This window comes from Protomyctophum parallelum, assembly GCF_964188405.1.
Source record: "Protomyctophum parallelum genome assembly, chromosome: 3".
In the NCBI taxonomy this organism is placed as follows: domain Eukaryota; kingdom Metazoa; phylum Chordata; class Actinopteri; order Myctophiformes; family Myctophidae; genus Protomyctophum; species Protomyctophum parallelum.
Genome location: NC_139698.1, coordinates 26215825 through 26239791, shown reverse-complemented (window position 1 = coordinate 26239791; position 23967 = coordinate 26215825). Strand labels below are relative to the sequence as shown.

The following is a 23967-nucleotide window of genomic DNA, read 5'->3' as shown; positions in this document are numbered from 1 at the left end:
AGGCGGTGGCCATCCGCATCCGCATGAGTGGAGCGTGGAGCCTGGAAGAGGAGGCCAAGCGTCACTCCAGGCCCCCCACCTCAAGTGGGCCAAAAACGTTATATGCGAGATCCTGGGCCGCTCTGAGGAGCACGCCATCGCTGATGACCCCCAGCCGAGGTCACAGGAAGGCCAGGAGGTCAATCAGCCTGACGAAATGCCAGAGGGAGAGCAACAGCAAGAGGAGGAGGAGGAGGAAAGGAGATGGTCGGGGAAGGGGCCGGTGAGGTGCCCATCTACGCCATGGTGCAGAAGCAGAAAGCAGGCAATCAGAACTCTGGGACTGACGTCTCGGAGGGCGAGGGGGAGGCCGAGCCACAGGAGATGGAGGAACTGAGAGGTACGGGGCAGAGCCAAACATACATGCATTCTGACCAGGTCACAGACATGCATGATGACACACACACTGACACACTGTTAGACACAGGGCGGGAGGATACGCAAAGCACTCCCACGGACACGAACACAGAGCCATCTAGTAGACAGCTGCATGTAGAGAAGGCAGCAGTGGGAGAGATGCAGGATAGGATTCAGGACGGGGGGAAGGCTGAGGAGATCATTGAAGAGAGGAAATGGGGATCAGAGGGGGCTGAGGAAGAGAACAGAGCGAGAGAGGTGGAGATGTATCTCTCCGTGAGTAACACCCTGTACAAACCCAGCAGCTGCCCCAGTCTCTGCTATGATAATGAGGTGGAGCTCCCTGGTTCAGGCATAGCAGTCGGAGGTCAGGGGGGAGCCGAGGAGAGAATGGGGGAAACTGAGGAAGAGGAGGGGGATGAGGAGGCATTTGAGAGGGTTTCTGGTGAGGAGGTGGAAATGAGGAGCCAGGGAGAGGAGGAGGAGGAGGAGGAGGAGGAGGAGGAGGTGACAGGGGAGAGCGAAGAGGGTGGGGAGGTGGCGGCAGAGGGGAAGGCAGTGCTGGTGAGCAGCTTCAGTTTCCGAGATTTGGGCCCTGAGACACGCTTTCGGAGAAGGGGGATCCGCAAAACCACAGAGAGACGAAAACGAGAGTCCTTAAACGAGGCTGAAGAAGAGGAAGGTCTTGCAGGCGATCGCAGAACCCGAATATTCACCGCACCAGGTAAAGCAAGAAGCAAAAATGGTGGACAAAATCAGGTGGTTGGCTTCTCCAAACTGGTCCACTAATCCGTTTTTGACCAAATAATCAACTCACAGCTTTGATAATCGCCTCAAAGCCACTAATAATTTTTTAACAAATCATTTCCAATCACCTAACTGGATCAACAATAACAAATAGGCTGCCACAGAGAGGAAATGACTGATTTGTTGATATCTTGTGCAGAATGTGCACTACTAAAACCCCAAAAACTCTTCATTTGTGTGGCCTCCTATAGTATGTATCCTTTTCAAATTTGGCCTTATGAAGCAACAAGGTGTCTTGTGGCTCCTGTCCTGTCTTGCAGCCTATATGTTTCCTCATGTTATAGGGGTAATTTCATCATACTCTTTGAGTCCTGTTTACAGTTTCCCTCTAAACAAGCGTGTTTCTTTGAAGTGGGAGTGTGCTTCTGCAGTGTGTCAGTGACGGGTAGTGGATGATGGGTGGAGATCAGATAGCAGGAAAATCCCTCTAACCTGAGTCTATAACAGGTCTCTCACATCTTGTCTGGCAGCCAGAACACATTAATGACAGACAGACGCTCGGTCGCTAAACTGAGTAGTATAGTTTTGTTTCTATTGGCTTGCTTTATTTATTTACTAATGTATTTAATTTAATTATTAATACATTTCATTTATTTATTTAGCTATCTATTACATTTCTTCATATTGCCACATTTATTTAGTTTTGACTTTATTCTGCAAGCATTCTTTAGTTTCTTGCACATCATTGGTATAGTACGGCCATAGCAGAGATGGGCGCGTTTGACCGAACCATGCTGCTGTGTGAAGAATGGATGAGGACTTATGTTGTCAGTCGATATTACAGATATGTTGTTCTTACAGATGAGGAGGATTGTAGAAGTGACAGCTGGGGAGAGGTGGATCTGAGGTGAGTCCAGTAACCCGTTTCTGATACTTGCTTATTGCATTATTGTTTCAGATACATGCTTATTCTGTGTTTTTGTTGTGGCTTTCTCAAAGAACGGAACAGTGTGTGATGCGTTGTGATGTTGTGTTTATAGGTTGATTATACTCACACTTGTATCAGGTTAAAGGTTCAAGGTTGTACTTTATTGTTACATCTTGTGTACAGGTACATAAGAGTAAAACATATTTTTGTTTGTCTTCCTTCAGACAATGCAGAAGCATAGATAACATAACAATCACAGCAAGCAAAGGGATAGAATAAAGAGCGCAAGAAAGCAAACAACGAGTAACATGTGCATGTTTTCACTGTAGTAGCAAAGTTAGGTAAAGCTTATGTTCCATATATACAGTAAAATATAGTTTTAGAAAGGTGCAATTCGAGGACAATTCTCAGACTCTGTGTCTTTGTCAATCTTCACCACTGCAGGAATGTTTTGGATACAATTGGAAGAAGAAAAAGAAACTCCAAGTTTTTCAGTGAGTATATCTTATTATTTCCACTGTTAGAATTGTACTTCAAGTAACAGAAACAGAATCATATACTGCTTGCCACTATGGATAATACATGTAAAATTGACATTCTTGGAAATGTATGTCAATATTACAATGCTAATGCATCAGTTCCAATTAAATACGATGGGCCTTAGTATATTTAATAAAATCTAAGGGTAAGAAAATTATACAGTGGAATTCTTATTATAATGTGAATTCAGGCTACTACTGGTTGATTCTGTACTGTGAAATGTCATGCAGTATGAGGGTGGCGATTGGGAATTGTAAGGTTCTTGGGTCAATCCCCACCTCTCCCTAGTGTCGGAGTGTCCTTTAACAAAACAACTGCTCCCGATGAGCATTGGTTGCTGACTTGCATGGTGTTCTCTGATGTCGGTGTTTGAATGTAATGCACATTGTAAAGTGCTTTGGATAAAGGCGCTATATAAATGCACCATTTACCATTCCATTCCTGAGCAAGACAAATGGTACTGGGTATTAAGGGCATTGCATATGGGCAGCGTATATCTGTGTGGCATAGAGGTAGAACACTTCTACACTTCCACAGAGTCCTGGGTTTGTTTCCTGACAGCACTTGGCTGGCTGCTGCAGTGATAAGTAGTGGTTAGTAACCCTGTCTGTTTCAGGGTAGTCGTGTGGTTGTCTGCATCCTACCCAGGCCAACAGTGGAGGATTGACGGGGACCGCAGCACACATGGGGAATTGGCCATTATTAAATGACCACTTCCCAATGTGCGTCTGAGGATTCCCATTCAGTATAAGGACTCAGTCAGGACATGGCCTTTCTGTCACTACTAGTCTGCTACTGTACTCTAGTCTAGATCACTGTCGCCTATGACCTGGCACTGGGACATATTTTTATGCTGATTATAAAAAATCTTTAGATGTATATGACAGTTCTGTCTCACTTCATGCATGACGTACATGTTCTTCTGAAATGTCAATTCATTGATTTATTTCCGTGTAAAGTCATAACTTGACATTTCACATTTAATTTAACCCAAACATTTGTGGTCTTACGTATTACACATGTGGTTGATATGAATCACGTCATTTGAGGATAATCCCTTTAAAAACCAGATACAACATTTATGACTGGTCAACATAATAGCCTGGGACAGTGACGTGTTTACAGATCTAATCTGGCTATCTGGTTTTGACTCGCTGTGGTTGGGGATTAATGGCGTGATTAAAGAGCATTTTCCTTGTATCGCTGTGTGTGATTCATCTGTGTGCGGCCACTGGCTCACTAGTTGTTTACGTGATACTTTGGTTGTTGAAGGGAGATACAGGCAGGAAACGGCTCCTTCTACAATCTTGTATTTTTTAAACGACCTAAAATGGCAGCAGCTCTCTGGCCCAATGAGTCACTGGGATATTGCGTGAAATTGGACAGACCCTGTGAGATTTGTTAGTCTGTGCTTTGTACGTGTGCGTCTATGTACATATGCGCTCCAGGGCTTCAGACAGGTTTCTGCAGGTTTATTCATATCTCTTAACTGGCGGGGGGAAAAAAACAGCTGCTGCTGAAGACCTTGCATTCCGGCAAGTACGTGTAAAGGGAATGTGAAACACAAACATAACCCTCTCGACTCAAAATCTCTTACCCTCTCTCTCTCTCTCTCTCCCTCCATTTACTACCACTCATCCTCTTTCTCTCACCCTTCCTTCCTTCCTTCCTTCCTTCCTTCCTTCCTTCCTTCCTTCCTTCCTTCCTTCCTTCCTTCCTTCCTTCCTTCCTTCCTTCCTTCCTTCCTTCCTTCCTTCCTTCCTTCCTTCTTTCCTTCCTTCCTTCCTTCCTTCCTTCCTTCCCTCTTCCTCTCAGATGCAGCCCAGCTCTACCAACAGTACAGCGAGGCGGCGCAGAACATCGAGATCCTGCGGCAGGCTCACTCCGACACTGTCTCCATCCCCGCCCCGCCGTCGTCCTTGTCGTCGTCTGCACCGTCGTCCCCGACCTCCTCCTCGTCGTCCCCGACCTCCTCGTCGCCCCCTCCCGCCCGCAGGCCCCTGCCTCCCTTGCCGCCCGTCCCCCACCCGCACTCCCTCTCCACCGCCAGCATCAAGAGTCTGCCACTCCCGGAGCTGCCGGCGCCGCGCAGGGCATCCTCGCCCCGCCTCTCCCTCGCCACCAACACCCAGACGCTGTGGCAGGACCTTCCCGGGGTCAGGAACAGCACCGAGCTGGGCGAGTTCACGGAGGACCAGAGACGGCTGCAGGAGGTAACCTCCAGAGCCACTTACTGCAGGAGAAGAAGTGGTTGTTGTGCATCAGTTTTGTGTGCTGAATAGTATGAATCAAGCCTACATTTTTTAAAGCATGAATTAAGCCTAAAATGTACGGGTGCCTAGTAATTGCTTTGGTCCTAGAAATGACATGTTTGAGGGAAATAAGCAGACCACAAAAGGTACTAATAATGATATAATATTTTTTATTGACATTGATTCAGATCCCTGTCAAATGTATGCGGTAGGGCCACCGAAGTGATGGTGTGTGATTGCAAATTAAGACGTTTGATCGTCACAATGAATATTCTGCAGTTAGACTCATTGTTGTTACCCAAATCACTGGGACTGATTAATTGCATATTAATCATCATTAATGGCTATAATTGTACAGCTGTAAATAGGCAGTATATAAATGACAGAAGGTGACGCTGCTGACGCACCACTTGCCAGAAATGACTGTTGCCACATTTCAAGTGAAATGTGTCTGCCTGAAGGTATAGCTTGTTTTTTACTACAGGTCATGCTGTGGATTCTGTGGAAGTTTAGTTTCGATTTTGGAAAACCCCAAACTCCCTTCGTTTCACAGCAAACTATATCTAGTCATCACTTCAAAGCTCCCCCCCCCCCCCGACAGCCAAGTTCGTTCACCTCTCAATGATGCAGTATGTTTCCCAGTTGTCTTTGGACTTTCATGTTCTTGTATGATTGGATTCCGGAGAAGGAGAGGTCCTTTTCTGTCTTGTTCGTAATTAGACCCTGACATTTTAGGAATGTAGCCGACACTCCTGCCCTGTTCACATACAATAAGCACAAGCATAGAATGAGGTTGGATTACCAGTTCAGCATTGCGGGGCGGCTGTGGCTCAGGAGGTAGAGCAGGTCGTCCAATGATCCCTGGTTCGGCGGTTTGAATCCCGGCTCCTCCTGTCCACATGAAGTGTCCTTGGGCAAGACGCTGAACCCTACATTGCCTCCAATGAGTCGGTCGGTGTGGGGCTCGCCACCATTGGTGTGTGAATGTGCACGGGAAGTGAGGACGCTGGCGTCGACTGTTCGCTGCTTCACCTCCCAATGTATGAATGAATGAACCATTGTAAAGCGCTTTGAGCACTTGGAAAAGCGCTATACAAATGCAATTCATTATTACAATCAGCCAGCAGTATAGTCTAAATGGGTCGGAGCCATAGTGTATAATATTCATTAATTTATATGCAAAGGGAAATACCAGAATAGAGACATAGTGATTTTACAGTAATAAATGTTGACTGTAATTATGCAATAGTAGAATAACTGTGATACAACAGCATGCAAGTATAGTGTTTAGTGTCTAAATGTGCCTATAGCATAAAACAACAAGATCAAAATGGCAAGGTCTAAATATTTTACAAATTCATGCTGCATCAAGCCTACAAAATATCGTTTCTACATTTCAGTTGTCCTAACTTTTTCCAGATCAATTAGTTGATCTTTCTCCATAATATGGGTGATATATTTACCTAAAAGCTTGTTTAACGTTATTTTATTTATCCTTTTCCATCCTTCCTTTTCCTCCTTCTTTCCTTCCTGCCAGGTGAGATTTGAGGTGGTGACATCGGAGGCATCCTACTGCAGGAGTCTGGACATCGTGGTGGATAACTTTGTCAAGTCCAAACAGCTGGGGTCGCTGTTGACCACTCAGGACAGGAACTGGCTGTTCTCTCGTCTGGCTGACGTCCGCGCCATCAGCCACAGGTCTGATTAATGTATATGTTTTAGATTGCACCATCTAGTACAGCCATGTCTTTGCAAAAAACTAGAATTGAGTAACCAAATTTGACTGAGGCACTGCCATTGGATTTTGTTGAATTTTCGTTGTTTTTTTCACGTCATATTGACATATTGGTTGTTCAGTTTGACCCACCAGTTTTGGAGATATGGCATATAGAGTAATGTCTTGCAGAAAACAGCGAGTTGAGAAAACAGGCTTGAAAGGTTCACTTCTGTGGTCTCTAACATTACACCTAGCTACTGTACATGTTTAAGCATTTATTTCATACATGTCGATGTACAGCTCTGACACTTATTTCAGACATGCTCTAGTATGTAAAGAGTCTGCCTGTGCTATTAACTCATCAAGAAAAAAAAAGGTTTTTCTCCTCTGGTGAAAAGCTGGAATTTGCGCAATGGCAGGCTCTCAGTCAAATCTGGTCACATACTGTATGTGCTCGTGCTCGGCATGTGTTACATATCACATGTACTACCTTACCTGTGCCTCACCAGTATGATTTCTAACTCATATACAGACTGTACATGGATATATGGTTGGGCGGATGTTTGACGCGCTTCTCCTTACCGTTTCCTTTCAGTTTTCTGTCAAAGCTGGAGGAGAAGGTGGAGTCGGACACCATGCACTTTTCTGTGTGTGACATCATCGCTCGCCACTGTAAGCGCTTCAGAACGGTTTACGTGCCCTACCTCACCAACCAGTCGTATCAGGACGCCACCTACCAGAGACTCATGTGAGTCAACTTTGTATTGTTCTTCCTACATTTTATTATCTTCCTTTATAGTGACTGGCAGTATGTACATTCTATTTATCTTCCTTTACTGATAGGCAGTCGGACATTGCACTGTGCCATGTTGTGAGCTTGTTGGTCTACTCTTGATGTGCCCCACATACTGTACACCCACACACACGCACAAATAAGAATAAATCAGGCTTTGAGTGCATTTTATTGGCACATCCAAAACTGACGTTTGAAGCTAATGTTCTTCTTCGTACTGAGTCACTTGTGGAAGTGCCAGTAGATTTCACTTAAGGGAGCTATAGAGCGTGCAGATCTTCTTTCATGTCTTCTGTTATTGGTCGAGCAGAGCACTTGCCTTGCACGGTATTTGGATGTGCTCGACTACTCCATATACTGTATGTATTATTAGACAGCATACAGTAGACGTATAAGGAAACCTTTTCTGGTGGGATTTTATCCAGCAAATACTTGTTTGTATACCGCTGTACAAATATTCGCACGCACACACGCACACACACACACGCACACACACACACACACACACACACACACACACAAACTCACTTCATTGTATTCTTGCCTCTCAGGAATGAGAATCCGAGATTCAAGCTGGTTGTGGAGAAGTTAGAGAGGAGTCCCGTTTGTCAGAGGCTTCCTCTGCGCTCCTTCCTTATCCTCCCCTTCCAGAGGATTACACGCATTAAACTACTGGTCCAGGTGTGTGTGTATTTGTGTGTGTACTTGATGATAACGTCCTGAATCTTCTAGTGTGCCGTTTTCCCTGCTTGCGTTTATCTTACTTCCACACCGTTTCCTTCTGTCCAGAACATCGTGAAGAGAACGGCACCTGGCACTGAGGAGGTGGTGCAGGCCATCAAAGCGTTGAGGATGTTGGAGAAGGTATACTGTTTGACCGTCTCCTTCTCTCTTCTGCCATGATGTTTTACGTCACTTCCCCGTAACCCTATCTCACATTTCTTCTCTTGTTCCCTTTTGTCTCTACTTCTCTCCCTGTGGTTCTCTCCCCCGTTCCTCAGCTGATCCAGGAGAGCAATGACAGCATCACGCAGATGGAGAGTATAGAGTCCCTGGTCTCCCTCAGTGCCAAGGTCGACTTTGAATGCAGGGTAAGTACTAAGGACTCAATTTACCTCAATAGTCCCTCTTGGGGGGTGATGTCACGGATCAACAAAAGAACACAAGTCTATCCAAATCTGTAACAACCTGGTTGCATTTTCTACATGCCATTGCTCACATGCCATTGCTCACATCTAACTCTGTGGTCAACACTTGCGACTGACAAGTGACTAGAAGTTACTCTGCAATATAGGTAAATGCCTCTGTCAGCTAAATTCCTAACTGTAGTGTGTGTGTGTGTGTGTGTGTGTGTGTGTGTGTGTGTGTGTGTGTGTGTGTGTGTGTGTGTGTGTGTGTGTGTGTGTGTGTGTGTGTGTGCTCCAGACTCTCCCCCTGGTGAGTCAGTCTCGGAGGATGGTGAGAAAGGGTCCAGTGACAGAGTTAATGGACTTCTCCCTAAAGGAGACTGAGAGAACCGTCTACTTGCACCTTTTCAATGACTACCTGCTGCTCTCGCTGCACAAAGAGTGAGTCTCTGCTGCTCACCGCTCCTTTGAACCACAATTGAAAACAAATCATTTCATGTTGGGCACTGAACTTGCTTGCTAATTCTCAGTGAATGTTTCTCTGCCTTCCTCTTTGTTATCTTAATATTATATCCTCTACGCTGTTAACAATACCTTCCCCATCTCTCACTGAAGTTCGCCCTTGCTCTATGCCCCTCTCTCTGAACATGCTCACCAAATGTAGTTGTCCTATCTCTTGTTTACAAGAACCTTGCAATACTCCCAAATATGCTGTTGGCAGCTCTATCTCTTCCTTTCAACTTTCCTTTGTTTATGTCTCAATGAATAAGTCTAACATAAAAGGGGAATACTAGACATCCCTTGTAAAGTTAAAAATCACACACGTGTGAACTGAGTGGTGCAATTCCCCCCCCCCCCCCCCCCTCTCTCTCTCTCTATCTCTCTCTCTCATTAGAGTCACTACCTCTCTCACTCTCTCTCATTAGAGTCACTACCCCTCTCACTGTTTCTGGCGCCCCCTACTGCTATTTTTAAGTCACATACTCATGCTCACACAAACAAGTACGAGACAGACACACACACAGACACACAAACACGTACGAGGACATTGCAAGCTGGTTGTAGGAGTGGTTGCACCACTCAAAAAAAAAAGAAGCACTATCTAGATATATTCGATTTGACTTTATCTCCTTTTTGCATCCAGAGGGGGCAGGTTCACAGTGATAGACCACTCTCCGGTATCAGACCTGCGTGCTGAGAACTGTCGCATCAAGCTCCACTCCCTACAGAAGAATGTGTTCCGTCTCCATCTCTCAAACAAAGCCCTGCTGCTCAGGACAGACACACAGTAAGAGAACAAAGAGAGAGTGACGATGATTGACCGTTGAACTTGTGGCTACTTTACCACGACTTACTGTACCAATGCCTTCAGCTGGTGTCACAAGTCTAAAGTAAAATATCAAATAAACGGAATAAAACTTAGCAACAGAACCATAATTCCAGTTCATCACAGTAAATGTCCCAACACAGGATTTATGGACGTTGCAAAGTCTTATGTGAACTTCCTTTCTGTTTTCAGGAGCGATAAGCTACGCTGGATATCGGCTGTGTCGCGGCCGCATCCCGAAATCGATTTTTCTGCTGCACAAGGTGAGAGCGCACATCTTAATTTATACTCACTCGGCTTCAGTTTTATAGTGTTCCAGTTTTAATTTCATCTGTTCATTTCTTTGTGTCATCACTTCCCATTTCCAACTTGAATGAAATTGGTATCCCCCATGTGCAGTGGGGAATGTGGCCAAAGTGTCACATATTGATCTGACCTGTTCTCTCTCTTCTTGTCCTCTAGATTTCACGCAGATGCAATGCATCCGAGCCTTCGTTGCACAGCAACCAGATGAGCTGTCCTTAGACAAGGCTGACATCATACTGGTGCACCAACAGAGCAGTGATGGTAAGCAGTGTTGTTTTTGGTAGAAAATTTCAATTTTAGTTTAGTCATAGTCTTTGTTAGTTTTTGTCATATTTTAGTCATCGGGAATGTCTTAGTGTTAGTCTAGTTTTAGTCCACTAAGTGTCATGCGATTTTAGTCGACTAAATCTATGGCTGATTTAGTCGACTAATATGTGTTTTGGTGGGCCTTGATCATGCAAAGGGCCCCCCCCTTGTTTTTGGAGACCTCCCTCTGGAAGCCTTATGGATAAACTGAGGGTTTAAACACGTGAAGTATCATTATGATGGTTTAGGACAGGGGTTTTCAACAGGTGGTCAGTGGAGGTATTGCATGTGGTCCCTGACCATGCATTTAGTAATGTAGGATTTGTAGATTTGTTTTATTACATTTTCTTTCTACTAGTTGAGAAACAGTGAACTGAATGACCTGGTGACATTGATGACCGCCCATGCAGTCATTTACTGACAAGTGGAAATCTCAAGAGGGGGAAGTTCACCGCAAGTCATTATTATTAGGAGATTATTATTCAATGGACCATTGGTTGAGAGTTGAGACACAGTGGGATGTTGTATAAACATGCATAGCAAGTGTTACAAAAGCACTAATCTTAGCCCATATCCCCACCCGAGACAACAGTGGTCCCCAGGTTGATTCTAAGTCAGGGTGGTGGTCCCTCATTCACAATCCGTTGAAAGCCACTGGTTTAGGACATTTGGGCTTATTTTATTGACATGATAAGCCCATTACTGGCAAAACGTTCAAAGGTAACTGTTATTAACTTTGCACTTTTGGGGGGCCCCTAAGCTTGAGCGACAGCAACACGGTCACGTGAAGCCTGAAGCTCAGGGGCCCCCCTAGCTCAGAGGCCCCTGGGCCTGGGCCCAACAGGCCCGTTGGAAAATCCTCCCCTGGCCTTGATGCCGTCGTAATGATTTTACACTTGCTGAAAATAGCCGATCTACATGCTCACAACGCTCAGAATTTTTTTTAGTGGTCTCGTTAAATATTCTAATTAATATAGATAGGATTTTTTGTGCATGCATAAAGTGAATGGCAAATTGATTGGCAAAGTGAGTGGAAAAGTGAGTTTAACATTTAACGTTGTAATGCAATAAGATAGGACTTTTCTGTTTTGTTGTCAAGGCCAGTAAGTAGTTTTTTGCCACTCAGTAGTCATTCCCGCATAACTTCTGGGTATGATGATGATGTCATGCGCATACCCTCTATATACAGAAGAAAGTGTATGCCGAAACATATTTATTAGCAGAAAGCGTTTGGGAATACAATCGTTCTATAATGGAATAATGGGCTCGAACTCACAAGCCTTTAGATTATGAGAACAAATGGAATTGAGAAACTGTTCTAAATCAAGTAGAAACTGGAGAGAAAAAAGTGGATCCATTAGTAAGGAATAAGAACCACTGAGTAGATGCAGTACTTTCCCACTAGAGGAGGCAGTTTGACAGTGATGTATTCAGCTTCATTCCTTGTCTAATGTCTGGGGTCCCAGATGCCTCTCTGTGCCGTGATGACACAGAGTTGGGCAGAGCACAGAGTTGGGTTTTAGTGACCCCTAGAGTTGCAGAAGTGAGACCAAGCCGACAATGGGCTTAGTAGTCTGTTCTCTCTGAGTGAACTCTCCCTCCAGGGTGGTCCCAGAACCACTGATGGCTCCAGGAGCATTAACTTATGAAAACAATTCTCTCCGCTTCAGCACCAAAAATGGCAAAAAGGCTCACGTTCTAAACTCGGGTTTGACAGGCCTGATTGAGGGGCTTAACTGGTAAGCTGATGGCTTGAACTCTTGTCAGATAAAACTGGATACAAACCATAAAGTGAAGCTACAGTTGACATGTTAAAAACAGTTACTAAATTTGGTTTAAATCCAAATGGAAAAGTCTTAACACAAAGATAACTAACTCTTAAAGGATGACTTCACCCAATTTCAACCTATCTTCATATAATTGGTCCTCACTAATGTTCATTATAATATGGTAAAAAGAAATCCTACATGGTTTGTGTCTCAGAGGAGGAAATCCACTAGTGGTAAGGCAGGTTTGGTCACTTCAAACGAGATTTAAAATGTATTTTTTTCTCTTAACGCAAGAATAATGGCTTCTATTATAGCTTGCTAACTTTCCAGGAATTGAAAGTCTGCAGTATTATAATGTAGGTTTAAAAGCTATAATAGTAAACATTTACTTATTGTAAACTTGTTAACATTTATATAAATTGTCACACATCAAATGACAATTTTATTTAGGCAGTAATCTTCGGTCTTCTTTCATTCCTGTAGATATAGATGGAGAGAAAGAATAGGAGACGGAGAAAGAGAGAGAGTAATAGAGGCAGACAGACACTAAGGGTGGGAATCCACTAACATTTGAGGGCTGTGTGTGTCCTCTGATCTTCATGTTGGACTGGTCAATTGGTTTCCCCAGTCCACTGGGACAGCTTTAGGATGACTGCATCCTTTAACACCCCCTCTATATGTGTGAGGTCCGGGTCTTTTGTTATTCAAGGTATTTCCAGGACTGGTCCAGATATCCTGGATCGACCATTTTGGTCACCTTTGGCCAGTTATAAATTTGCTGACCAGCAAAATAACCAACAAATGACCGCTCTCTGTGTAAACAAGGCAACGGAGTCTGTTTCGTATCTCACCAAGCCACATGAGGTCGTAAACGTTCTCTTCTCACCCCTTCTTTGGGAAAATGGTTGTAGTGGAGCAGGATGCCTTTGTGTGTGACTTGCAGAATCAGTGGTTTCTCCCCTGAATGTTCCAGCAGTTACTTAACAACATGCGTATATATCCATATTTTGCATATGCATAAGAATAATATTCACAGATTCGCCCTTCATACACTACAGTGCAGCTGTGCTTACTGGTTTTAATCTGCTGTACTTTTTAACCTGAATAGAATGCTCCATTAATGTTATGTACTCTGAATGAGAAAACTACTGCTCCTTATGTTTCAATTACAAACAATTCAACACCCAGTATTGGGAGAATTATTGTGAACAGAACTAGAGTTATACGTTTTCTCACTATTTGGTGCACTGAACACAGACAAACAAACTTGTCAGATAAAATGCACGCCACGCTTTAATAGACAATTTAAGTCATCTTCTATTCATTCAGGTACACATTGATTGCACTTAAACTCTTCACGTAAAACCAGCTCCTGCAATGCTTAATGATCAACTTTAATCTTTAATCATTAACTTTAATCAAACATGCCTTTTTCTCTTTCAAACTTCCTGAAGTTCTGTCTATATTCCTCAGGAACCACCAGTTCATAGGAGATTTAATAATTGCCATATTAACGCAATCATCTAGAGGGAGTGCTTACCCCACATCTTGAGCTTTTCCATGTATTTCCTTGAAGCAGCAACCACCAAACATCCAATTGCCACTGAAGTGTAGCGGTGCTCAAATGCACTAATATATTAATCTACTTAAAACTCATGGAAAGAAGTGCCTTTCTGTGAAAATATCTTTAAAAGTGATTTGAAAAACATATGTTGCCATATCAGTGGTGCTCAAACTTTTTCATGTCAAGGATCCCCAAAATGTATTTGACCACTGACCCGCTTCTCTTGTTTCATAGAATACCATAAGCAAAGATCTGAGTTAAAATGTTCACTTTATTAAAAAAAATATATTCAAATATTTGCACACATTCACGCTATGAGCTTGTATCTCTGCTATTTTCGAATAGCCAACCAATGTGCAGTGCTATAGCTAAAATCCAAAATGACACGGATGCTTTCCTGGTTTTAATGGGTTACAATAATCTGTCTCTCTTTGTTTTCCCCAGGTTGGGTGGAGGGGACCAGGCTGTCTGACCGTCACCGCGGCTGGACGCCCGAGTCTCACCTGGAGACCATAACTAACTCTATAGTTCAAGAGCGCAACCTCTCAGATGCCCTCAAACTTACAACCGCCACGGCTGCTGTGTGAATATGAACATACAGACTAGTTGAGACTACAGAGATTAAAGCACCCCGGGGCGCCGTCCTTCGATTTGAACGTATCGGACCTGAAACGGAGATCTCTGCTATATACGAGCTGGTGCAGTTCTGGACAGTACGTGGATGATGGAATACCGGGAATGTGGATTCCCTTCTCCCATGTTAGAAAAGAGCACGAGTTAAATACTGTAAGGTTGCATGTAGCAGTGTTTGGTCATTCTTGGCCCTTATTCTGGCAGCAACCGGTTGCTGAGGGACTGCGTATAGTGCCTGAATTATTTTTGTTTGGGGCCTTGTGACTGAAAAGTGGGTTCAGACCGAGACAATCTATGAAAATTGTATTGAGATAATATAACTAGCCTAACACCATGTGTATGTGTCACTGGGCTGAGAAAATGTGTTTTAAGCTGAACTAGCTTTTTTGTGAGAAACATACGTTTTAGCTAAATGTTTTATTTTTTTGTATATTGAATAGAACTTTTTTTGGTGGATTAATTATATGTTGAGAAGAACACAGACGGCATGCAAACTATACAACATCCCAAAAGTTGGATTGTGCAATTTCAAGTGCAATTTCAAGATGTACAGACAATTATTGTAATATTATGCATAGACAGTGTTTAAAGAGATTTAAATGTATCAAATAAAAGCATGTGTTTGGACAGACACATGCATGATGACCGAGACAATCTATGAAAATTGTATTGAGATAATATAACTAGCCTAACACCATGTGTATGTGTCACTGGGCTGAGAAAATGTGTTTTAAGCTGAACTAGCTTTTTTGTGAGAAACATACGTTTTAGCTAAATGTTTTATTTTTTTGTATATTGAATAGAACTTTTTTTGGTGGATTAATTATATGTTGAGAAGAACACAGACGGCATGCAAACTATACAACATCCCAAAAGTTGGATTGTGCAATTTCAAGTGCAATTTCAAGATGTACAGACAATTATTGTAATATTATGCATAGACGGTGTTTAAAGAGATTTAAATGTATCAAATAAAAGCATGTGTTTGGACAGACACATGCATGATCTATTCGAAGTGAGCCTGAATAATTTATTTGAGGTATATGAAATGTTTAATGTGTAAGTGAATCTGTGCTAACTTTGCCACACAACTCTGGCATAGCCTACAAAGTGCAATGGAAGATGGGAAACATACAGCCTGTGGCTGTGCTGTGGTACACTACACAGTTTCTATAGTGGCCAGTGCATCCTATAATATTTCCTATTAAATATTGACTTTTATTTTGAAAGGAAATGCATGTGGTCTCCGAGGCTACCCCTACTGTATAATAACATGCCCAAAATAGGGACGCTGTCACGCCAGGTTATAAGTGGTTATTTATGAGATGGGCCCCTGGACCAGAGTATGTATTATATATTTGTATAGTGTATTTACTTAAACAGCTAGCCTATTTTACACACCCAGCATTGCTTCTAGATTGCATCATTCAAGTAGGCCTATACAGTAACGGTATATCCCTTATCCCCCTGTTGCTATTCACAGTACAAATTGTACTACTATACATACACACACACATCTCATTTTCCAGGAACGCACGACACGCACGTAATGTGTCTGTGCCCCTGGGGCGTGGCCCTAGGCTGGTTTGCCCCAGTTTCCTAGACCTGCCATTGGACCGCATGGCCGAAAGTGATGGAAAGTGGGACAAAAAGGGCGTGTGACGGTTAGATTGGAAGCTGTCAAGCCAATGTATGCACTGTAAACAAACAAAGATCCCGCCTCCGCTTCCGTCTGAATAGACAGATCAACCCCGCGTGACGCGTCACCATACTTTCCGCAGTACCAGTGGAAAGCATGGTTCCTTACTAATCAGTGCTCAGATAGATCCGGTGTAAAGCCCGCCTACTGCATCCGGCCATTTGCAAACAAGCATCCAATTCGATTACATTAATACTAAAAGGCATGATGAAACAATAAACATACGTTTACATTATTGCCAAAGCAAGTGTCAAAATAGGCCTATAATAAATGTACCATTACCATTTCCGTGTCCGCTCTTAGGGTTTATAGGCCTATACCCTCTTATATTTATGCTCTAAAACCCAGACCGGATCAGCAACGCCATAAGTGGATCAGGATCAGCCCAGTCTGGACCGCCTGCCTGACTCATATGATTCGCCCAAATTGTGTGGAGGCAGGGGAGGGCTCAACTGACTGTATTTGTTGTTGTTTCTGTACAGAGCAAGAGAAGAAATATAGAAACTCCAGTCGACATCTTAGGCTTCTGCCTGGGCGATGGCCGTTAAAAGTAAAAGTAATTGACCATAACGGGAGTTTTATAATAAAGCGGACCCACTGGCATATAGCGGGATTTGTGCGGACATTCGCAAATATTCCTTTGTTTCTTTCTTTGGGTTTTCTTTAAAGGTGAGTGATCGTGTGTAATAAATGTGTTTTTTACTTGGCTCGGTTGGTTGGCTGACTGGCCGTGTCTGTGTCTGCTGCAGGGGCTAACTGACGTAACGTTGCCGTTACTAGCTCGTTCGCGAACCTTACCTCACCCTCCCTCTGCTGTTTAGGGCGAGGTTCCAAACGGCGCTAATAACAGGCAGGGCATTACAATAATAAATAAGCAAACAATATTGATTAGTGCCATAACATTGTTCGTTCAATCGTTTAAAAAAAACATTCGTATCTAATTATCTTAATAGGCTAGTAGTACGTTAATGTTATCTTATTTATGTATCGACACAGTGTAGTGTAGTAATTTTCCAGTTTAGCTAGCCTAGTTTTATGCCTTGATGCAAATAAGGTTTTGAACTTGGGGGGTGCGAAGGAATCCAAGGCCTGCATTGTTGTGGGAAATGACGTCGGCGACGGTGGCGTCACCTCAACTCGTGATGTAGCCCTCCAAGCAGAACCCAATGCTACTGAAGTTTCTGACATTTGTTAGACCCAGTGCAAAGTGCAAACTCATCAAAATTTCAGAAAAGCTTTATGTAGGGTTCCGAGAGGGGCTACTCGTGATGATGGCTCCGTTATTCCGTATCAGCCATTATCCAATTTATCCATAATAGCTGAGAGAGAGCTGCGCCATTGAGGGGTGACAGGAACTGTTGCAGCCTTGGAGACAGTGTGACAAGCTGGAGTTTGAAATACATTGTTTTCAACGAGCGGCGCAAATATCAGCAGGCAACATGACAACTGTTTTAAAGGTGTAGTGAAATAAAAAATACATTTTTCACACTTCACACTAGTACAAATCCCAGTGGTCCCATGGGCATACCTAAAGATGGATGCCAAAAAAAGTGAAAAAAATTGAGTTTGAGTATTTTTACATAAAAAGTACAGACTTAAAGTATTGCACAGTGACAACTAAAGTAGGCTATCTTAATGTTTATGTTGTTGCGACCACAGTTCCCTTCATTCACGTCATATATCTAAGATATTAAGCCCATGAAGATCCCTGATGTCATCAATATTGGCCAGCAACTCTATGTCTCAGACTCACTTCAAACCGGCTCAAACCCTTAGATCTCCATACAGTATTATGGAGCAGCTGACCTGTTCTGACATTCCATATGTTGATCCTTCCCCATCCATCCTTCCTCTTCAATGTCTCCCTTTTGACTGATACCTGTCCATTTAAACTCTAGGCGGGCCTGCCCCAAAGTTATTAGTGCAGCCACGCCCGGCAGCCGGCGAAAACTAGAGTTCTCAACAGGCCCGGAAAATTAAGGCCCAGCCCTACCTGGGCCCTCATCAAACCCTGTACACTCAAGACACTGCCACCCTTAGATCTCCATATATCGAGCTGACCTGTTCTGACATTCCATGTTGCATGTTTTTCTCATCAAACCCTGTACACTCAAGACATGCTCCATCCATATATGCATGGCCAGTACAGAATTCATTCCATATGTTGATCTGACCCCCCATGCCAAAGCGCCAGCGTTCACCCAGCAGTCTGCTGTCACCCAGGCGGATGCGTACTATTACTACTATTACTAAAAAACGATCTAAAATAAAGAAAATTAAGATGATTAAAGCTGGGCTGTTGCCTGAGTCCAGTGCATTCTGCCAACTTCCGGGAAGTTGGACTAGAAGTCCAGGACTTGTCACACTTGTCACACGCCTAGCACATCGCCAATATAAGTCTATAAGAGGCCTTGAACTGGCCCCATAAAGTGAACGGAGTTGTCATAACTCTGTCGTATTTCAATGGCTCTGCTCCGTATGACCAACATAATAATGTAATCAGAAAATGATGTCATATTCCCTATTCACTGCTGCTTAGTAGCCCTCACATTGAGTTTGTTATCATGACGGCCATGTAAACAAAAAATAGTAATACATAAAACCTGCAGGAAACATCCATAATAACAGGTTAGATACTGTATTATAATTATAGGCTGCATGTAGATCTGTTAGCCCTGTGATATTACATACATTACAGTACATTCCAGTGTCTATTATCACAGCCATTCTAGGGTTTGTGAACTTTGTACGGATCTGTATACTTTGGCTCTCAACTCAAGCCATGAGTTGAATTTGACTGGATGCACTGACATGCAATTGAATCTTTTCCCCAGGCTTTAACTTTATAAATAATGTTATCTTAACATGCCAATCTTAATATTTGTTTTTAATGTGTTTTTAAGATGGGCAGTCAATACCAACGCTCAGTACCCCTAGAGGTTAGGAGGGCAGAGGGGGAGAGAGTGCGTGCCAAGCATCCTGACAAAATACCAGTGAGTACATACATCCAAACTGCTACCGTAACCTAACACACTCACAACACTGTTGCTGGACTTCATACAACAATAAGGATCATGCTTGTACTCTTGATGAATTGCAGTTTTTCTTTCCATTTTGAAATGTCGGCTGCAATTCAGAATAAGCAACGTGTTCGTATGAAAACCGGTGATCTTGTTAACAAAAGCCTGTCACCAGCATTATCATTTTATTAAGTGTAATCATTTCATTTGGGAGCTGTCAGTATTTCCTAAATGAAAACGTAAAAAGAAAGCGTAGAAAAGGGTATTGGATTATAATATGTTGGTGCTGTCCAGTCAGGTCGTTTAAGGCCATGAAACATTAATAAAACTTTTAACTCATTGATAACATCACTCAGTTACTGTGGTGGGTAATTAATGGATGCATGGTTTTTCACTTGTTTCACTTGTGTGTTAATTGTAACTCAGATCATTGTGGAGAGAGCAGCGAGGTCAAGAGCTCCTGACTTGGACAAGAAGAAATACCTTGTGCCTGCAGACCTGACAGGTGACTGACACACGCGCACACACACACACACACACACACACACACACACACACACACACACACACACACACACTAGCGGTTTCAAGAGAAAATCAACCGATAATCACCAGTGGGGTTACTTATCAAGACAATCTTATCGACCTACTGCACATGACTTAACTTTATACTCTTTTATTTATTTGCTTTCAGGGGCCAGGGTATACAAACTCTCAGTTATTTGTAATAGGAGAATAACAATTAGCAATTCTGTTTATTTCTGTCTGTATTAACGTTTCAGGTCACTTCCTTGTGGTCCTCTTCCTACTCTTATATAAGTACCATGCATTTAGGCATTTAGGAGACATTTTTATCTATACAGCAACTTACAAGTGCGAGATTGGAGTAAGCCGTGTAAGCATGAACCCTAGTAGTCAACAAACAAACAAACAGTCTCAATAATCACAATAGAGTGCAAAGAGAACAATGTAGTTGTGCCTCAAAGAAACTAGGATACAGGTAAACGTTGAGCCTATATATAGCAGCTGTCCAAATAACATGCTTTGTTTTCTTTATTCAAAGTTTTCAAATTTCTCTCAGCAAAAACATACAAATAAAATAAAAGTAAAATATCGAGGGGCGAGATGGTTTAGCGGCGACCGTACCTGATACCCTGTGTTCAGCCATGCACCAGACCCCACAGGGGCCAGCAAATCCAGAGGCCTCCGACCCGCCACAATGTGACGAGCCGCAGGCCCCCAGATCCCCCTCCCCCAGCACGCAACCAGCTACAGACCGAGGATCTGCGACTCTTTTACGATACTATCATAGTCAACAACACACAACTAAGGACACAAGTACAATATACTGTAACACAGGTCCATACAACATGCTTTCTTGCCCGGGCGGTTAGCTCAACCGTCTGGGCACCTAGGCTGCCAAGCCAGCCGGACGGTGTGCCACGGGTTCGACTTCCGAACCCGACGGCCTTTGCCGCGTATCACTCCCCATCTCTCTCCCCCTTTCCCGTCTAATTGCTCAATCAATAATTGATCAATAAAGGCAAAACGCAAAAAAAAAAGCTTTCTGTAGTAAAGTAAATCTGCATAGTAAACTAGTATCCATCGAAAAAAGGGGATAAAAAGGATTACAAAGAGACGAGAGGTCATCTTTCTGACTACGGTGGAAAATTGCAAGTGAGTCTGCAGTTCTTGTTGCAAGGGAGAGTTTTTTCCACAGCTTGCGTACCATTTAACTTTCTTTTTCTTGTCTCTGTGTATTTTGCAAGACGTCTCTTCCTCACACTTTTGTTCCACTTCAGATGAAATGAAAGCGTGTTTTATTGTTAAGTCAGAAATGTCACCGACAATCTCTGTCTCCTTCTCTCTCTCTCTGTTCCGTTTCCCTCATTCCGTTCCTTCTCAGTGGGTCAGTTGTGCTTCCTCATCCGGCAACGAGTGTCAATGCGGCCCGAGGAGGCACTCTTCTTCTTCGTCAACAACTCTCTCCCTCCGTCCAGCTCCCCTCTTTCTGCTGTTTATGAGGTAAGAACACTCCTCCAACTCCACCAGAGTGCACGCACGCACGCACGCACGCACGCACGCATGCACACACACACACACACACACACACACACACACACACACACATCTCTTCAGGAACACCCGCCCCACCCCCAAACTAACATAAACACGACCATAATATGTCTCCTATGTATATCTCCTGCACTCTCAGGATGTTTCAAGTTATAGTTAACTCACACACACATTCTTTGCCCCACACCCAGCAACCCGGGCACTGTACCAAAATTCACGTGGACGACGATGTTGCTTCACTATTTATAGAAATATTTAAATAGCATGCCAGTAAGTCAATAGACCAGACAAAAAGAAAAACAGTCGTAAAAATTGTCGTTTGCACTCACGTACTTTAAAAACAAAATCTATGTGAAGAAAGCATTTTTTAAATCAAGTCATGACAGGTCTCTCTGTTGCCATCAGATGACTGACTGACATTACTGATTACATCATTGATAGCCTGTCCTTTTGTTTATCATGAAAAACACTTACAAATCATATTGGTTTGCATGGCATTGTGTATCTAATTATACAGTAAGTCATGCAGTAAGAGACTTGCTGCAAGCCAAGTCTCCCTATTTAAACCGATAAGGATATGAACTTGAACCGAGGGAAACCCAAGCCTTCACTGCATTGTGGGAAAATGACATGATGATCATTCCATATGACCATAATGTCACTAGAAGTCGAAGATAATGTAATTAACTGGCCTGCTCCCTAGTTTTAGTAGCCTGTTTCTTTTGTTTATTATTGTGCCATTTAATCCATTTAAACCCATTATACTTTGTTGACCATTGTGACAGCGTCCCCCAAGGGTCTATACTAGCCCTACTTTTTGCCCTCTGTACCAAATCTCTTAGCCAATAAAAGTCAATCTACAAAACGATATGTTTGCTCACATCTGCTAGAAACGAAAGCCGTCAGTTGAATTTGACTGGATCTACTGATTGCAGTCATCAGTCAACCAGACTTGTACTTAATGTGTGTTTAAATTATAACCTTTAGTATAATGATGGTAAATGGTGTCTTTTTTCTCTGTCTTCCTCTTGTCTAGCAACACCACGAGGAAGACCTGTTTCTCTATATGACCTATAGCAATGAGAGCGTCTACGGTGCCTGAGATGGGACAAAAGAGAGGAGTGTGTGCGTGGAGAGAGACAGTGAGGAAGAGAGAGCAAGGAAATGAAGCAGCAAGGATAGAGAGAGAGGCTGAGTGAAAAGCTAAGGGTGTTTTGTATTGCTGTACTACCTTTTTATTCCTTATGTTATTAGTCTTGTTAAGATAAGATGCAGGGTTAAAAGCAGGTTGCACAAGGGTTGTGCGCAGGGGCTACGGCTACGTCTGTCAGTATTTTGGGGTGAGCATGATGTGTTTAAGGATGCTTTGATAATATGCAGAGTTATAATAATAGTGGAATGAGGAAGGGCAAAAGAAAAGAAAGAAAGTTACTTAAGCTCTCTTCATTGTCATTGTTCTCTCTCAATTATCTGTATTTAATGCAAATAGTTCTTTTTTTGTAAATTAATATCATGATACTTTTGTGGAAAATAAAAATGAAAAGGCATGAGTAAAAATGTTTTTCTACACGGTGTGCCTGATTTGTTTGTAAATTAACATAGTTTACGTTTCAATACCTAAAAATCTCCCCATTGTCATCATCTAAAATGTGACACTGGGTTTGACATAATGCCACCTCCTGACAGGAAATCAAACAGAAAGGAGAAATCATCATAGGGAAGTGTTCCGACATCAAATTAGAAGATTGCTAAATGCTGGACAGCTTGCGGACGTTTTGAGCAAATTTGTTTTTCAATTTAATTTGGGGAATTAAACATTGTATTTGTAGTTCTGACCTAATTGGAATTTGCGTACGGTCTAGTGAGGAACAAATACGTTATATAAGAGGTGTTAGCGGACTTGAAAGACTTTCCTGGGAAACAGAAAGTTAGACAGAAGAAAGGGTCTCTGCAGTCATGATGGAGATGCAGGATATCACCAGAGCCCAGGAAGAAGAGCCACTTTATGAGGGAACAAGTGAACAAACGGCCGAGACCGGGACTGCAGGTACGCACAAAGAAATCTTGATATTGATGTGAGACCACTGCACAGTGCACAGTAAAATCAATGTCCATTTTGGGCGGGAACCACTTTTGGTGTTTTAAACATTATGTTATAATTTAGCTATTGAAAAATACGCTACGAGCTTGTAGGTCTGCTATTTTTGAAAAATCGTAAAAATGTGGCGCAAATCTTTGAATATATATTCTTTCAAAGTGAATGTTTTTAACTCTGGTCAGATTTAAATTGCCACCGAGGATTTTACTTTGTATGAATAAGTATGATGTGGTCACAAAATGAGCCATATTGCTCATCAGCAATACAAGAAACACTGCCCAACTTGCACAGTGTTTCAGTCGGTGGTGACCTTCGTCAGGCATCATGGGAGGTGACCTGCTCAAAATATTTCACGTACCAAAAATAATTCAGTGTATCGAATCGAGTAGACCTCTAGACCTACTGTACACTGTAAAGAGAGCTGCTACTTTTCAACACATTTTAAAGTTGAGGCTTTTTTCTTTTGTATACTATTTAAATAGTTTTGAGGAAAAATGCTGCTATTTGTCCCAAAATGACTGCGAAAGATTGGTGCTATTCATCTCAAAAAGCTTTATGCGCTGTATATAACATGTATATCGTTGCTGTCGGGAGGAAACCTCACAAAAAAAGGTTTTTTTCATAAATCGATGCTACTGAACACCCTTTACGTCTGTGTGTTGTTATGAA

At 42.8% G+C, this 23967-nt stretch overlaps 2 protein-coding genes across 2 annotated transcripts; both read left to right on the top strand.

Annotated features, from left to right (window-relative positions):
- Positions 1 to 6: 6 nt before the first annotated feature.
- Positions 7 to 15331, top strand: LOC310856424 (rho guanine nucleotide exchange factor 5-like). Its single transcript, XM_083761851.1, has 14 exons — positions 7 to 379; positions 2005 to 2050; positions 2516 to 2565; positions 4427 to 4824; positions 6401 to 6561; positions 7176 to 7328; positions 7925 to 8054; positions 8163 to 8237; positions 8375 to 8464; positions 8799 to 8941; positions 9645 to 9788; positions 10020 to 10090; positions 10290 to 10394; positions 14217 to 15331. Exons 1-14 carry the CDS (start codon positions 244 to 246, stop codon positions 14357 to 14359), a joined length of 1845 nt encoding a protein of 614 aa, XP_083617977.1. The 5' UTR covers positions 7 to 243; the 3' UTR covers positions 14360 to 15331.
- Positions 15332 to 16567: 1236 nt separating this feature from the next.
- Positions 16568 to 22767, top strand: LOC310856435 (gamma-aminobutyric acid receptor-associated protein-like 1). Its single transcript, XM_083761867.1, has 5 exons — positions 16568 to 16773; positions 19008 to 19097; positions 19551 to 19629; positions 21031 to 21149; positions 22237 to 22767. Exons 2-5 carry the CDS (start codon positions 19008 to 19010, stop codon positions 22300 to 22302), a joined length of 354 nt encoding a protein of 117 aa, XP_083617993.1. The 5' UTR covers positions 16568 to 16773; the 3' UTR covers positions 22303 to 22767.
- The last annotated feature ends 1200 nt before the right edge of the window (positions 22768 to 23967 follow it).